At 43.3% G+C, this 17,605-nt stretch overlaps 1 protein-coding gene across 1 annotated transcript in view; it reads left to right on the forward strand.

The window, feature by feature from the left end:
- Positions 1-17,605, forward strand: part of dysf (dysferlin, limb girdle muscular dystrophy 2B (autosomal recessive)) — a 155,531-nt gene that overhangs the window by 28,012 nt on the left and 109,914 nt on the right. The window contains 3 exon segments of the mRNA XM_084043388.1: positions 1,860-2,128; positions 14,366-14,494; positions 15,139-15,201. Of these exon segments, the coding sequence (XP_083899514.1) occupies positions 1,860-2,128; positions 14,366-14,494; positions 15,139-15,201 (461 nt within the window).

Below are 17,605 nucleotides of genomic sequence, written 5' to 3' on the forward strand. Positions count from 1 at the left end.
AAATTAAAAATATTTTTTTTAATTTTTAATTTTTTTTTTTTTTTTTTTTTTTGGACCCAAAGACCAAGGAGATATGATTTTTCGAAGATATAGACTCCCATCCACTTCCTTGTTAACTTAAAACTTAAAAATTCTGTATCTCGGCTCCTGAGTACTTTTTTTTTTTCAATGAAAAATATGGCAGTGTTCAAACGCGGCCAGAAATAATTCTGGCAGTGAATGAGTTAAACAGAAAATGCATTTTCAGTGCTCTCTCCTGATTGGCTCAAATGTTGTCACCTACCTGAAAATGTACTATTCTGTTTACTAAAGAGCTGGAGAGCGACGGTCCATTGTGGAACCTTGGGCCGTCAACCTTTACTTTATAGAGTGTGGAGCACTGAGGTAGTGCTCTAGTTAGAATACAGGCCTTGATAGCCACAGTGTTGATATACTCAATGTAATAGATAAGAACGTGAGAATTCTCCAGGCGCTCAACCGAACGCTTGTTTGCATGCAGACTTAGATGTGGAGCGAATTGCCTTTGCGATATATCAGGTCATATTGTTTTAACCCATTGAGACCTGAAGCCGATTCTACATGTCTCCTAAATCTCAACAGTTTTCTGAAAAAATGTTTGTTTCTATATCAGTGGTGCTTGATCTTTTTCATGTCAAGGACCCCCAAAATTATATGTATTTGGCCGCGGACCCCCATCAACATATTTTGTTCCAGGGACCCCCAGAAGCAAAGATTTGAGTTAAAAATGTTCGCTTTAAAAATATATATATTCAGAAGATTTGCACACCTTTTCACGATTTTTCAAAAATAGCAGATCTACAAGCTCGTAGCGCGGCACTCGGTGCCGCGCTATGAGCTTGTATATCTGCTATTTTTGAATAGCCCAAAAAAAAGAATGCGTTTTAGCTCAAATCTAAAAATGACACAGTTCCAGGTCTTAATGGGTTAATATAATTCATTTGCTGTTCTTTTATTCACATATTATAGAGGGAGTCTCCCTTATGACCGAACGAACGCTCTGTAGCAATGATTACTATCAGAATATAACACTTACCCTACCTTTAACACTGACATAGGGGATCAAATATGGATTTAAGTCAATTCACTGCAAAGGAGATACAACATTACAAAATCAAGCTACTAAGTAAGAAAGAATGATCGGTGGAATAAACTTCTTGTCAGGTAGAGTATACAAAGCAAGTCTCCTTCAATAAATACAAGGCACATTAGTTTTGTGCTACACTGAGACATTATTGGACTTCATTAAGTCTGGAAGTAGTTATGCTACAATACACACCTTCTCAGAGGATGTTTAGAGTGGAGTAATATCTAGTATATCAACACTGCGTTTCAAATATACATTTCACAAACCTCAAGTTTTGCTGATGTCATACTCCACCAATCAACGTTTCATGAACATGTATTAATCCATGATAGATTTCAGAGAGTGTTGATGGAAATCCTCTGTGATCTTAGATTAGGGTAGTTAGGCCAATTTAATCTAAGCACAGTGGATTATTCGCAACACAAATGCCTGCTGCTTCCGTGCGACAAGAGGCTTATTGAAAACAGCTGGCACACAGAATAGTAGCGCAAATGAACTACAAATGTTTATGCTTCTGTCTCATATAGAAGTCTGTGTCATGTGTGTCTATTCAATCGAAGGGTTTCTCTAGCTCCCAAACTCAGCTGACAGTCAGATGCGTCCAAGCAGCAATGAATCAGAGGAAGGGGGGGGGGGGACGAGACGAGGGGGCTTTTTCAGGGGCAAGTACAGTACCACTGGAACGGCAGGGATGCACCCCTCCTATCTCTACTCCTATCTTTCTCTCATTTCTATCTCTCTCTCTCTCTCTCAGTGATTTCTATGGACACTATGGGTGAGGACGACACGGAGAGCATGCTGATGCTGGAGACCACCGAGGACCAGGGCCCGGACGACCGGAGCTCCATGGTGATGATAGTGGGGCCCCAGGGCCACGAGGGACACGAGTCGCCCACCGCCCAGACCCCCAAGCACCCCCGGCCTCCCTCCTACAACGCCACCGCCGGACTGAAGAAGAGGAGGAGAGGAGGAGCAGCCAGCGGCCAGGCCAAGCCGCTGGCCAACAAGCCTCAGGATCTGCAGGTATAAAGATGGGGGGGTGGAAGGGAAGGATGGAATGATAGGGAGAAGGTTTGAGGAAAGAGAGGGAGGAGGGATTGATGGATTGATGTGCAGTATACAGTATATGGATCAGTGGATGAATCATAGATTAACACTTAGAGGTACTAAACCCATTCAATCCGGTAACGCATCTGTGCCATTTTAGATTTCTTTGGCTACATTCAAAAATAGCAGATCTGCAAGATCATAGTGCGGCAGCGAGTGCCACGATATGAGCTCGTAGATCTGCTACTTTTAAAAAAAATCGTGAATATTTGCGCAAATATTTGAATTATATATATTTTTAAAGCGAACATTTGTAACTCAAATCTTTGCTTCTGGGGGGGGGGTCCCTGGAACTAAATATTAAAAAAATGTTCGCTTTAAAAATATACATACAGTATTCAAAGATTTACGAAAAATATTACGATTAAAAAAAAATAGCAGATCTACAAGCTCATAGCGTGGCACTCGGTGCCGCGCTATGAGCTTGCAGATCTGCTATTTTTGAATATCCAAAGACATCTAAAACGACAGAGATGCGTTCTGTTATGGAAAAATTGATAACTTATGCCAAGTATCGGATTCCCACAAAAAGCAGAAGTTCGAGAAATGTTGAGACACAATCACCATTTATTCAGGAGATCCCCGTCTGCTCCACACACCAACGTATGTAGACCAGCCCTTTCCTAACAGTTTGCTACCTCTTTTATACAAGTCAAGAGGGAAAAATAGACTCAAATGAAGTGGTCACACATGCTCTAATATGGACATAAGGAAAGAAATAGACATCACACTTCATACCTTAAAAGGACATTTCTCCAGAGCAAGGAGGAAACACTATTGTAAACCCATGACAGGTGACATGGGCCTGTCACCTACACAGCTGTTCTCTGAGAATGAGAGTTAACCAGAATTAGCCTAAATATAATTAGAATTTTTCAGGCTGCCATAACAGTCCCTCCTTTGACTATATCTCATAGTCACTTAGACAGTATGACATTCTAAATATTTTCAAAATTCTTCACCACCCTTCACTTATCTGACCACAAGTCTAGGCGAAAACCTTATTATTTTAATATCTTTTGTATTGATTTTTAAAGGAAATTCCTAAACGGCCCTCATTGCCTTTTTGCAACGTTTGTCTCTTTTTGAGCGACCACCATATGGCCTGTAGTCAGTGGAAGGGAAAAGCATGTCAGTCATCAAAATACAGTCATCACAAAGAAAATAAAACACTCCACATCTAACTTAAAATAAACCCACATCTATAAAATACACACAAACAAAACAAAAAAACATTTTCCTCTAACCCCTCTTCCCCATAGCTAAATAATATCGTTATTATTGAATGGTGGCACCCACTGTGGTCTTGGCCGCACCACCACCTCAGGTGATGGTCCAATGATTTTTGCCATTACTGCTTTAATGCAAGCAGAGATGCACAAAAACACCAAAAATAGCACAATTATGGTAGTGACAATCAAGACCAGAGTACGTGTCAACGTGTTCCCAATTCCCCCAAACCAATTTTCGAAAATCCCCCAGAATTCTCCTCCGTGATTTTTGTGCAGTTCACTTACACCAGCTAAGGTATCCTCATGTAATTTGGTAATTGCCTTTGTAGGGTCACTTACAAAACTGCAGCATTCCATTTCTATAACTCGGCAAGTTCCACCCTGACTTGCAAGCATGATATCTAAAGCCATCCTGTTTTGCAAAGAAATCGTTTTAATTTCATTCACCTCAGTTGCCAGTGCCCCTATGGCTGCATCTGAATCATTCATGTGTCTTTCCAGTACCGTAGACAAGGCCTCCAATTCGTTTTGAGTGTTATAGGTTCCATAATTTGGTATAATTACCCCTAATACTTTTTGCCACCAGGACAGTGTCCTTTTTTTACGACTAGTTTTTCTCAAATTCTGTGAGTATGCAGCTTGAATCTCGGTACCACTTACACGCCTGATCATTGGGATGATGTGAGCCAAATAGCACGTCCCCTGGCTGTTAACTGGAAGGTGCGTGTATGCTTTATCTCCACACACTGCATATACCTTTTCTGGCAGATAGGAAGGACGGCTAAGGTTGGTTAGCATTAGTGTCCCTTTTTCACAGGAACTTTTACCTACAAGTACATTATTATTTTTGTTCTGGTTCTGATGCCCAGAGAAACAATATTTTACATTTGTTCCCTGCATGATGGGGATAGTATTACATATGGATGAGGACCGGAAGGTCACCTTAGTCTGCTTTTGCTCCTGACAGTTATTAAGGCCGCATTCAAGGCTTCCTATTTTGAATTCCATTGTGACAGGGAAATAAAAGATTTCCGAATCACAAGTAATGCTAGCACTGGATTTTGTCCGCACACATTTAATTAGTTCAGAATTGGCTTGTACATCCTGCATGGTGCAATTAGTCTGAACATGAATTGTTTTCAACCCCACCACAATTTTAGTAGCATTGTTCCTCTGCAACCGGGAGCTAGTCTGAAATGTCCCTATTCTGTGAACCACAGTTTTATTGAACCCAAACGGTACCTGGAAAGTCACTTTATTCACTTCTGCTGCTAAGAAATCTAGCACCTCCTTGTATTGGCTCCATGGGTTGCTTGTAACAAACTCCTCGACTGTCCTGTATCTACTCCCAAGGGGGTTTACAGTGAGGTTCTTCCCTCCATAACATTCGGAGTCCCAATCCCAAAGTAGATTGTTTTGGCCCAAACCTTGCCAGTTGTAACGGTGCCATTCTTGTGCTGTCAATGGAATTGCCATCCACACAGGTGTTGTGGTGCTGTGTGGCAAAAGCTGACAAATCCAGCAGTTTGAATAATTCATTTGTATCGCAAAGCTCAGGGTCACTGACATGGCCAAATTCGGATGGTGAATGTCTCGTCGCCCCCTGCCAAGTATGAGTGTGTCTCCTGACACACTTTCTGGATTCTCCTTTTCACCTGCTTGTTCTCCCTCCTTCGACCACATCCACACTGTTAAGCACAGTGTGACACTGACTGCTGTCACAACCCAATTTGTGAATGCAGACATGGGTGCCATTGTAGATTTTGTCTTTCCACAATGCACGGGCCGGTCAGTGTGGAGTTGTGGGCGTGTGCCGATCAAATCGTCTGCAATGAGAAGCGTGAATCCAGGTATCCCTCTCAGCTACTTTCACTGCGGTCGGAGTGATGAGAAGAACTTGGTAAGGCCCCGTCCACCGAGGTTGATACCAGTACTGTCGTCTCAGGTCTTTCACCACGATCCAATCGCCAGGTTCCAAGCTGTGCAACTGTCCTGCTTTTGGGTCTGGAAGCGCTGCTTTCACCTTTGGATAAATTGTCTTGAAAATGTTGTTAAGAGCGAGACAATATCTCACCATTTCGTCATCAATATTCATCAATGTCATTTTGCTCTGTGGAAATGGCATATTTGTCATTCTCATTGGTCTGCCCATTAATATTTCATAAGGGGACAGACCAAGCGTCGCATGTGTACGCCCTCTCATGTACATTAAAGCCAGAGGGAGCACTGTCACCCATGGTAAGTTTGTTTCAGCCATCAATTTGGTCAATTTGCCTTTCAAAGTTTGGTTTGCTCTCTCCACTGGGGCAGCTGCTTCTGGGTGATATGCACAATGTGTCTTTAAATCAAACTGTAGGTTTTGTGCAAGACTCTGTATCACTTTATTTACAAAATGTGAGCCATTGTCTGATCCTAATTTGGAACAAAGCCCCCATCGAGGAAATATATGATGCAACAAGATGTTTGCCACCGTTTTTGCTGATTCATCTTTACAGGGATAGCATTCAACCCATCTAGAAAACATGTCAACAATGACAAGTGCGTGTTTATAACTTTGGCACGGGGATAAGGTAATGAAATCCACCATGAGGTACTCAAATGGTCCGTCTGGTTTTGGTTGGGCTGACATTGGCACAACTATGCCTCTGCCAATATTATGTGTCATGCAAATAACACATTTTGAGCAGAAGTGATCTGCGTAGGTTGTGAACCCTGGAGCAAACCAATACTTGTTGACAAGATCAATCATTTTAGTTTTTGATGCATGGTCTTGCCCATGTGACATTTTCGCCAAATATGGAAAAACAGATTTGGGCATAGCAGGAAGGCCAGTAGGACCCAGCCATATGTTGTTGGCTGTGTCCACTGTACACTTTTTGGCCCATACTGCTTTCTCCCGTGTGTCAGCTCCTGTCTGTAATAAAGAGATATCATTAATAGAAAACGGATCCACTGGTGCCGGGAGCGCCGTCATCTGTAAAACAGGTGCTACGGGGGAGGTAGCAGCTGTCTTCGCAGCCCAATCTGCAAAAGAATTTCCCTTTGACACAGAATCAGTCTCTCTGGTGTGTGCTTGACACTTGCAAACAGCTATTGTTTTTGGTAACATAATGGCTGCTAGCAAATTCTTTACCAACACATGGTGTGCGATCGGCTTTCCTGCCGCCGTCAAAAAGCCTCTGTGTCCCCATATTGCATGGAAATCATGGCAGACACCGAAACAATATTGACTGTCTGTATAAATGGTTACAGTTTTCCCTGTGGCAAGGATGCAAGCTCTTGTTAATGCAAACAATTCTGCGGCCTGTGCCGACAGGTGTCCTGGTAATCTGGCACTCTCAATGACAGCGGAGTCTGAACAGACAGCGTATGAAACTAATGGCACTCCAGTTACTTTACACCGTTGCGCTGAGCCATCAACATATAATATTAAGTCTGAATTTGGATATTCACTGTCTGTCAGATCTAGTCTGGGTTTTGACATAACGTCTACTAGTTGAACGCACTCGTGCGGATCGCCATCATCAACTGTGGGTAGAAGGTTAGCTGGGTTAAGGACCGTACACCTCTTCAAAGTGACATGAGCCATGGTTAATAACACATTCTGATAGTGTAAAAGGCGTGCCGGTGTTAGATGGGCAGTACGAGCCTGTGTTATCAATGCATGGACTGCGTGTGGGACATGTACTGTCAAAGGATGCATAGCTACTATGTCAGCTGACACTAACACAGCAACTGTTGCTGCCTCGACAGCTCTGAGACATGGGACTAACCCACGTGCCACACTGTCTAACCTTTTTGAGTAATACCCAACTGGTCTCTGCTTGTCACCATGGGCCTGAGTCAACACTGCAGACATGAACCCATCTTTTTCTGCCACAAACAAGTTAAAAGGTTTATCATGATCGGGCAGACCAAGACATGGGGACATAGTTAAAGCCTGTTTAAGGGTGGTTAAGGCTCCTATTGCCTCAGCTGTCCATGCAATTGAGTCTGACATAGCTAATTTTTCCCACCATAAATCAAAGCAGACAGTGGCTCTGTTATTTCAGCAAAGTCCTGAATCCAGGGCCTACAATAGCCTGCCATTCCTAAAAGGGACATCAGCTGCTGTTTGTTTGTTGCCTGTGGAATAGACAAAATGGCACTGACCCTCTCTGGCCCTAAGCTGCGTCCGTCTGGTGTAATAACATGACCCAAATATTTGACCTCTTGTTTGACAAACTGTAATTTAGCTTTTGATACCCTGTGGCCATTTTCAGCCAAAAACTGTAAGAGGGCTACAGTGTCCCGTTCACAAGCTTCTTTTGATTTAGAACACAAGAGTAGATCATCCACATATTCTATTAGAACACTCTGTTCAGGAGGAACAAAAGCTTCAAGATTTGTTGCTAATGCAGCCGAAAATAGAGTAGGACTTGCTGCGTACCCTTGCGGCATTACCGCCCATGTCCATTTTTTACCCTTGAAAGTGAATGCAAACCAATATTGACTATCTGGGTGGACAGGTACACTGAAGTATGCGTTACTTAAATCCACCACAGAAAAATAGCATGAATTAGCCGGGACTTGTGACATAATAGTCATTACGTTTGGAACCACCGGGGCGGGTGAGTGCACAGCCTCGTTAATAATGCGTAAATCCTGTACAAACCTCCATGCTCCAGACGCTTTTCTGATAGGCAAAATGGGAGAATTACATGGTGAATCAGGGCAAGGAATGATGGCTCCCCTTTCCACTAAAGAGGCGTGGACGTCAGCTATACCCTCCTCTGCCTCTTTACTCAAAGGATATTGGGCTTTATGTGGCCGATATGTAGATTTAGGGGACACAACTACGGGTCTTGCGTTCTTGATACACCCAATGTCGTACTTATCTTTGGCCCATAAAACCTCTGGTACTGCTCCCAACAAAAGGGATATGTCTTCTGGGGTGGCTTCTAACACCATTAATGCTTCTAAACCCTCTCTAGGCTTAACGCTAGTAGAAGTTCTAGTCAACATGCAGTCTGCCAACAATGGGGTTGAAAATGTCTCCATACTGGGTGAATATAACGTCTCTGTACTAAACTGTTGCCAGTCCTTGGCCTGTAGTACTAATTTTAGCCATGGGTCTATGTCCCCCCACCCACCTTTTTTCTTTCCTAAAGGAATGTGGGGAACTGCCCCTGTCACGGTATGGTACACTTTCTGTTCCTCAGTTAAATTCAGGGAGATGGCACCAAACTGACTGTTAGTGTATACACTACCTAACTGTACTTTGTCTTGATTTTTGATATTATACCAAAAATGTTCATAGGTCAGATCTCTTGTGAATGGTGATACATGTGCAGTACAACGCAGTATTGCTGGTTTGGTGAAATCATCAGGTGTCATATTGTGCAACCTCACAACTAAATCGTTGTCACAGAGGTCCCAGCAATAATGCCAATCAGTGGGATTACCCTTACTGACAGATAAATTGTAAAGTCCCAGCGTTGGACATGAAATGCATATGCCATCACTGGAACATTCCAATTTAACACCAAATTTGCAAAGCAAATCTCGTCCCATTAAGTTAACAGGGCACACAGTCGAAGACAAAAATTTATGTTCAAATCTGATGTCCCCATGTTCTACTGATAAAGGGTTTGTAATTGCTTCTATGCATGGTTCCCCCGATGCCCCTATTGTCGTAAGCGTTTTCCTGGACAGGGGGGCATTTGGTATCTCTTCTCGTCTGATTACTGACACACCAGCACCTGTATCAACAAGAAAAGTGATGTACTCACCATTCACGAATAGATCAAGGAGTGGGGCCTCATCTGGGGTAACTGAGACGTGCACGAACTGACCATCATGCATGTCTATCTCTGTCCCTATCACCCCTACAGCCAACTCCGTATCCTATAGGCGGCCTGGATGATTGACAGTCACCTCGGCCCCGGGTCCATGGTGCCAGGTGGCTTGTTCTCCCTGTCGTGGGTTGCCTGCGTTGCTTCTGTTGCCACTGTCTGGTCTCCTGTCATCGGCCCTCGGAGGCCAATCTATTGCAAGATCAGGTCTCTGGCCATTTTGTCCATATCCGATGTTGCCACTGTCTTGTCCCCTCGCATAGAGTGGGTTCGGGACCCAATCTCTTGCAGGGCCATCGGACCTCTGGCCCCCTCGTCCAGCTGCCTCCTGTAACCTCCATGCCTGATTTCTTATCCGACACTCTTCCATCCAGTGGCCCTCCCTTGCACAGTAATGGCAACGTCCCTTCTTAGGTTTTGTACCCCAGTCTCTGTCTCTGTCTCCTCCTGTCTGTGGCCTCTTCCGGCCTGTGCCATTTTTTCTTTGGTCTCCCTGTCGTGGTTGCTGGTTTTCATAGAACATCAACTGTGCCATCACCAATTTTTTCTTTTGCACATTGTCCTGTGAAATCTCATGGCGCTCTGCGTGTAGTGCATGACTCCAGACGTCGGTAAGTGGCTTGCTTTCCCATCCAATACAGGACATCATGACTCGGTTATGAATGTTAGTGAGTAGTCCATTTATCAACGCTGTCTTCAACAAGTCATTGTATGCCGCGTTATCTTGGGCCACACCACAGTGTTTTTGGAACACCTCCTCCATTCTATTTCGGTACACATCACAGGTCTCCTCCTCGATCTGCCTGGTGGTGTGGATTCTGGGCCAGTCAGTATGCACAGGGTACGCTGCTCTCACCCTTGCAAACAGACCATCTTGGTTCTGCAGCTGTCCAGTCACAATGTCAGTTCTCAGTCCATCGACATCAAAATCGCCCTTCAAACGAGGCCACTTTAATCCAAAGATTTTGCGGAAAACAGTGTCCAGTTCTCTAGCGGATGGCTGGTACAGCTCTATCAATTCCAGTATGGCTGCGCACCAGCGTTCCACATCCACCTTGGGGTCTGGAAGGTCCCGCACAATGTCATGCAATTCATCCGGTGTCCAGTTGCGTTGCACAGATACTGTGGTTGAATATGCATCCCTAACTGCTTGGTCTGCATCCGCAGGAGGGGCCGGATGAGGGTTTGGATAGGGGATTAATGGCAACAAATGTGCCTCTTTGGTTTTGCTGCTTCGGAGTGTCTCTCTCCTCTCAAGGGAGAGCTTCTGCAAGTCCTCCCCCATTTTCGCCACTTCCATGTAGGTCCTCTGCACCTGTTCTGCTTCGTCATTGTCGGTCACCTCCGGACGTCCCCCGGCAGTTCCTCGCAACTGTCCATCAGCCATGTTGACCACAGCAGCTGCGTTCCCTGCCAGCAGGCCTGCGGCTATGTATAGTTCTCCAGCCTGGTTGGGGGGTAGCAGCTGGGGTTCCGGAAGTAGTGGAAGCGGTGGGGGTGCTGGCGGTTGGTTTTGCGGGGCGGCCGTTACACAGGCATATGGCGGAGGCTGTAGGGATTCTTGCCTATGTGTTTTTTTTAATCTCTTACGTCTTTTGTCATCGTCACTCTCTTCCTTATATAAAAGGGCCCTCGCCTGTCTGCTATCCCTGATCTCAGCTTCTCTTTCCCATTTCCTAAAACCATCCCAGTCTATACTTTTCCTCTTTTTTCCCTTTGTCTTTTCATATTGCTCTAATTGTTCCCTACATGCTTTTAATCTCTGTGTACTCAGGGTTCCCATGATGGGAAAACCCCCTTTTGTGATTGCATGCCATAACCGTATTGCCTCTATCATTCCAACACCCCATCTGGTCACCATGAATTCCGCTGGCCCAGAAAGCGTCTGAGGCATGGATTCCCCATTCTGTTGGTTCCCCATGGCTCTGGTGGAACTCAGGAAGAAAAAACAAAAAGAGAAAAGAAAATGTCAGAGCAGAACCAATAAGCACTTAGTACAATCCTAGGCTTTTTAAAAGAAAATGTCAGAGCAGAACCAATAAGCACTTAGTACAATCCTAGGCTTTTTATGCTGCTTTTCCTATTCACATCCGAACGGAATGTTATATTCTACTACAGGGTTTGTTTTCTCACACAGATTTAGGGTGACCTCTTTCACACCATGCAAACCTCAGTCACACGTCAACCCTTTACAATCCTATTTGCTCTCAGCACTCTCATGTATGCCTTGTCTCCTACTAGTTGTCCTCAGACAGACGATCCTCTCTTGTGACAATAGTCATACCCATAAAGGTTTATGCACGCTTATATATTAACCATATTAACCCGAACAGTTGATTAAAATGTTACACACGCCTACTACCAATATTAACCCAAATAAACATTTGATTAGGTGTCCTTCTAAGGACTTTGAACGTTTTTGTTTCCCAGATTCCTGGTTGGCCATATGCCACTATGCACACTTCAGTACAGTGTACAGTTGTTTACCATAAAGGAAGGACTTACACCTGCTTGGCCTCATGCCACTATGTACACTTAAATACAGTGTACAGTTGTTTACCATAAAGGAAGGACTTACACCTGCTTGGCCTCATGCCACTATGTACACTTAAATACAGTGTACAGTTGTTTACCAAAAAGGAAGGTCTCACACCTCAATGCACGGCTACGCGTACAGTTGCTTTACCATAAAAAATGGAAGGACTCACACCTACGTGATTGTATCAAAACACTCTCTCACCTTAAAGCTGTATTCACTGCCCATCCAGCACTTCCCCGGTCCCTCGAACGGCACGCCTCTGCGTTTGGGTAGGACGTATTTGCCTTAGCTGCAGCAAATCCGATGAACACAGGTCGTGTGGATGGACAGACGTCACAACTCTGCTAGTTCTTTCGATCAAGTATCACATTCATATGGTTATGAATTATGAATATTGATCCTGCCGACAACGCCAACTGTTATGGAAAAATTGATAACTTATGCCAAGTATCGGATTCCCACAAAAAGCAGAAGTTCGAGAAATGTTGAGACACAATCACCATTTATTCAGGAGATCCCCGTCTGCTCCACACACCAACGTATGTAGACCAGCCCTTTCCTAACAGTTTGCTACCTCTTTTATACAAGTCAAGAGGGAAAAATAGACTCAAATGAAGTGGTCACACATGCTCTAATATGGACATAAGGAAAGAAATAGACATCACACTTCATACCTTAAAAGGACATTTCTCCAGAGCAAGGAGGAAACACTATTGTAAACCCATGACAGGTGACATGGGCCTGTCACCTACACAGCTGTTCTCTGAGAATGAGAGTTAACCAGAATTAGCCTAAATATAATTAGAATTTGTCAGGCTGCCATAACAGTTCCCGCCGCCCGGATTAAATGGGTTCATACCGTATGGTTGGATGAATGCATGGGTTTACATAAACTGTATATACTGGGCAGAGGTCACACTAGGATTTTAAACTGCCGGCCACAGTGTCCGGAATGATTACAATTTATCGGACATCTGATAAAAAATAATGGACATAATATTTTTTTATGCATGAATGACAAGCAGGTGCATACACGTAGCCAATAACAACAGTTGAGGCATTATATTTGGGACTGAAAATGATTTGAATGTAAAGGAGTAGGTCCATGGCTGCGTCCGCAATGATTCTCAAAGTGTTGCATCATTAGTTTCATGCCGACACATGTTCTTCAGAATAATGAGCAATAAGGCTGCTCACAGGTATGGTCGTATGGTGACATAATTATATGTCGGGAGTGCGTCCATGCATCTGTTAGATGCAACTTTGGGAAACATCGAATAAGCGTTTGGTGGTGTTCGTGTTACAGTCTCCTGACTCTCCTCTTAAAGGATTTCAATTCAGAGAGAGAGAGAGAGAGAGAGAGAGAGAGAGAGAGAGAGAGAGAGAGAGAGAGAGAGAGAGAGAGAGAGAGAGATATGCCGCCGCAAAGAGGCGCAGAGGATTTGCAAAGTGTCTGATTTGCAGGCAGTGATAATAATTTAAAAAAATGTAATCGGTCAGGATGTCCGGTCTTCAATTGGCCATTAAAAACAAACTGCCAAAACCAGCAATTACCGGACTAACGCGACCTCTGATACTGGGTGGAAGGAAGGATGGAGAGAAGGATGGATGGAAGGACAGGTGGAAGGATTGATTGATTGATTGATTGATTGATTGATTGATTGATTGAATCTCTTCCCTTTATTCTCGAAAAGAGCAATGATAGGGAGATTTGAGGGCAGGTTATTACATTGTCCACAGGATATTGGGGCATATAGATTATTCCATGAAACTGGAGCATCAAAACAGAAAGCAGATCTTCCCAGTTTAGACTTAAAGGGTAAGACCACTTTGGTAGAGGTTTGGGTTGTGTAGTTACCTTGCCATGATGTAACTCCAAAGGTGGGCAAGAAATCAAAAATAATTGCTCCATTGATTAGAAATTGATAATTCAAAATATGCTCCTCATTGACTTACATTGTACGGTAAAATAGCTCTCAAATTCACTCCTTTAGCACATAAATGAACCCAAACATAGCTGATTCAGACAATATAGAGCATCACCAAACCCAGTACTGTTTGTTTTTTTAATAAAAATGTCAACTTCCTGTTGATTTTACTATTTGAAGATCTGGATCCGGATCCGCCGATCCAGTCCGGGTTTTCTACTTATTAAAAATGGCAAAATCAACAGGAAGTTGACATTTTTATTTAAAAAAAAAACAGTACTGGGTTTGGTGATGTTCTATATTGTCTGAATCAACTTTGTTTGCGTTCGTTTTTGTGCTAAAAGAGTGACTTTGAGAGCAGTTTTACCGTACAATGTAAGTCAATGAGGAGCATATTTTGAATTATCAATTTCTAATCAATGGAGCAATTTTTTTTAATTTCTTGCCCACCTTTGGAGTTACATCATGGCAAGGTAACTACACAACCCAAACCTCTACCAAAGTGGTCTTGCCCTTTAATGGATAAATGGATGGATGGATGTATGTGTACCGCTCATCCAATCAACTTCAATCTTGTAGACTTCACACGTGCCTGCGTGCCTCTGTGTCTCTGTGTCCAGATACGTGTGCGGGTCATCGAGGGGCGCCAGTTACCGGGCATCAACATCAAGCCGGTCGTCAAGGTAACGGTTGCCGGGCAGACCAAGAGGACTCGCATCCGGAAGGGAAACAATCCTATGTTTGACGAGGTACAGTACAGCAAGTGATTAGGATTATTATCATCATAGTGTCAGACACTAGAGTCCCTATTCACCTTGCGCGCGCACACACACACACACACACACACACACACACACACACACACACACACACACACACACACACACACACACACACACACACACACACACACACACACACACACACACACACATCCTATTTGTATCTAACTTACATTTCTCAATGTTATTATTGTCTCCGCCAGAGGTGGAGAGTATGTTTTCGTCTCCGTCCTTCCGTGTGTCCGCCAAGCTAACATTGGTCAAGCTTCACGTGACACGTGACAATATGTTGAAAGGGTGTGCTTTGATTGGCTAGCGAGACGCATGACGAAATAGAAACCTAGGTGTGTCACTTCAAAAAATCATTTATATTTTTTGAAGTGAGATTCCATCAGCCAAGCTAACATTGGTCAAGTGACACGTGACAATATGTAATATAAATAGGTAAGACAGGATTAATCAGGAACAGTACTGGCGGAGACCTGTGCTCCGAGGAGCACATTTTCTAGTTTATGTAATTATTTTGGACTACTTAATAAATGCAATACATTCATCTTTCTGGACTGGATATAAATAACTAAACTCCACCCATCATCCTTTTTTTATCACAGACATTCTTCATGAACTTCTTTGAGACTCCGTCGGACCTGTTTGATGAACCCATCTTCATCACTGTGAGTTTGACTCTTTCACTGTGTGTGTGTGTGTGTGTGTGTGTGTGTGTGTGTGTGTGTGTGTGTGTGTGTGTGTGTGTGTGTGTGTGTGTGTGTGTGTGTGTGTGTGTGCGTGTGTGTGTGATTTGGTTCAGTCCAAAACACGTGTATTAAGGGCTGTCATCTCAATGGCAACAATGAGCCGACAGGCTGTTACTTACTGGGGTCATTGAGAGTTCACGGTGCAGAGTGCACTTTTACTTTCGCTTTTGAGGCAGCCGGCACTTTGAGTTTTGAGAGCAGTTGTTTGGCTATTCAAAAATAGCAGATCTACAAGCTCATAGCGCGGCACCGAGTGCCGCGCTACGAGCTTGTAGATCTGCTATTTTTGAAAAATCGCGAAAATGTGTGCAAATCTTTGAATATACAGTATATTGTTTTAAAGGGAACAGTTGTAACTCAAATCTTTGCTCCTGGGGGTCCCTGGATCAAAATATTTTGAGATGGGGGTTGGCGGCCAAATACATGCAATTTTGGGGGTCCTTGACATGAAAACGTTTGAAACCCACTGATATAGAAACACACGTTTTTCAGAAAACCGTTAGGATTTAGAAGACATTTTGCAGAGTCGGAACTTCAGGCCTCAAGACAGTAGGCTCATAATAAAATGGGAATAAAATGTGATAAATCAATACAATGCATATAGGCTACACAGCATACTGTAACAACAGCACACTGAACTGTACACACCAGTCATATACAGTACACTAGTTGTAGTTATACAAATATATGTGTAGATCTTATGTGGCTTGACCAACCGGACCTTAATTGTCTCATTGAAAATGTTCTTTGTTGACTGTTAAGATTCGTATTTGAATAACCCTGCTGTGGTCTATAAAACAGGAGGTAAATAGTCACATAATACGTAAGTAGCGTGCAGAGAGAAGATGGTAGTGCCTCAAAGAAGCTTCTATGTACTATTCTGGGTTCAACGATATGATTGATATCGTGGTGGAGTCGCCTTTTAAAATGCCCTGTGCTTTCCAGACCAGGGGCGCACTGACCACACTCCAGTGATGTAAAGTAACTAAGTACATTTACTCAAATGCTGTACTTAAGTACAAATTTGAGTAATCTTTACTTTACCGTAGTATTTTTAAATTTCAGTGCTTTTCCTCCTACTCCACTACATCTCAGAGGCAAATATTGTACTTTTTACTCCACTACAATTATTTGAAAACTTTACTAGTTACTTTGCAGATTTTTATTATTATTATTACGAAACATACATTAACCGCTTTATCCCTGTATGCTTCGGCTATTTGAAAATGAATAGCAGATCTACAAGCTCACAACGTGTCGCCTTGTGACGCGTTGCGAGCTTGTACAGAACATTTTCATACATTTCGAAGACTTGTGTAACGGGACATTCTGCATAATGACTAGGCCTACTTTTACTTTTGGTGCATTAAGCACATTTTGATGCCAATACAACAGTATTTTGAATACCGGAATTTGACTTCTAACAGAGTATTGATACTTTTACTTAAAGTAATGCTAGGTAACTTTTTCAATAAAACTAAAGTTAAATTGTATATCTTTTGTGAGTGGCAAATGTTTCACAACACCCACTCCATGAATTTCACCCCCGAAAGCCTTTAATTTAAATATTTTCTATTGAACGTCGTCGGGGTTGACTGTCCCGCGAAAATGACGTCATCTGGCCGGAAAATGGAAGCGGAAATGCACGGGTTTCCTGTTTGGCCAGGAACTACTGCACCGGTTTCCTGTTTGGCCAGGAACTACCGCGCTAATAACAAAAAGGAAACTCACGCTGATTTTAACACATCGGGTGCCAAACACGGTCTGAACCGTGTGTTTAGTCTTTTTGTTTTTTTCGTTTTTCTCCGCGCGGGCGGGGCTAGAGCAGCTCTGGGAGCACCCATTGTAATCCTGCGAAGGAAGTGCCAGATCGCTCACCGGAAACATTTTTTTTTTCCCATCCGCTTCCTGTCTATTTCCTACTTTGAAACGCCTATATCTCCGAATCTGTTTCCTGTGGGGAAAACCGGTCATGCGCGATGCGCGATCCCCCCCCGTTGTAACTCGGCAGGGTAATATTATGGTTCCAGCCTGTAGCCAGGCTCATGGCACAACATCGATGCTTTTTTTTGCGTGGATTTGCTTGCAACGTACGCGGAAACTTTAAACAGCAAAGCGCAGTCAATGGGGAGAATGCTGGCACCCACGGTAAGTTGTTATGAAAAAATGCTGGCACCCGATGTGTTAACAGAGTATGATTTGAAGAACGAAAAAAAACAGAAAAAGAAAACACAGCTCACAGTAACTAAAGCTCCACTGGCTAAGAGAAACGATCCACAGATCGTATAAAACAATTAAAAGAACGCCTTTTGAAACGCTTCCG

The sequence above is a fragment of the Gymnoscopelus microlampas genome (assembly GCF_963454915.1).
Source record: "Gymnoscopelus microlampas genome assembly, chromosome: 19".
Classification (NCBI taxonomy): Eukaryota; Metazoa; Chordata; class Actinopteri; order Myctophiformes; family Myctophidae; genus Gymnoscopelus; species Gymnoscopelus microlampas.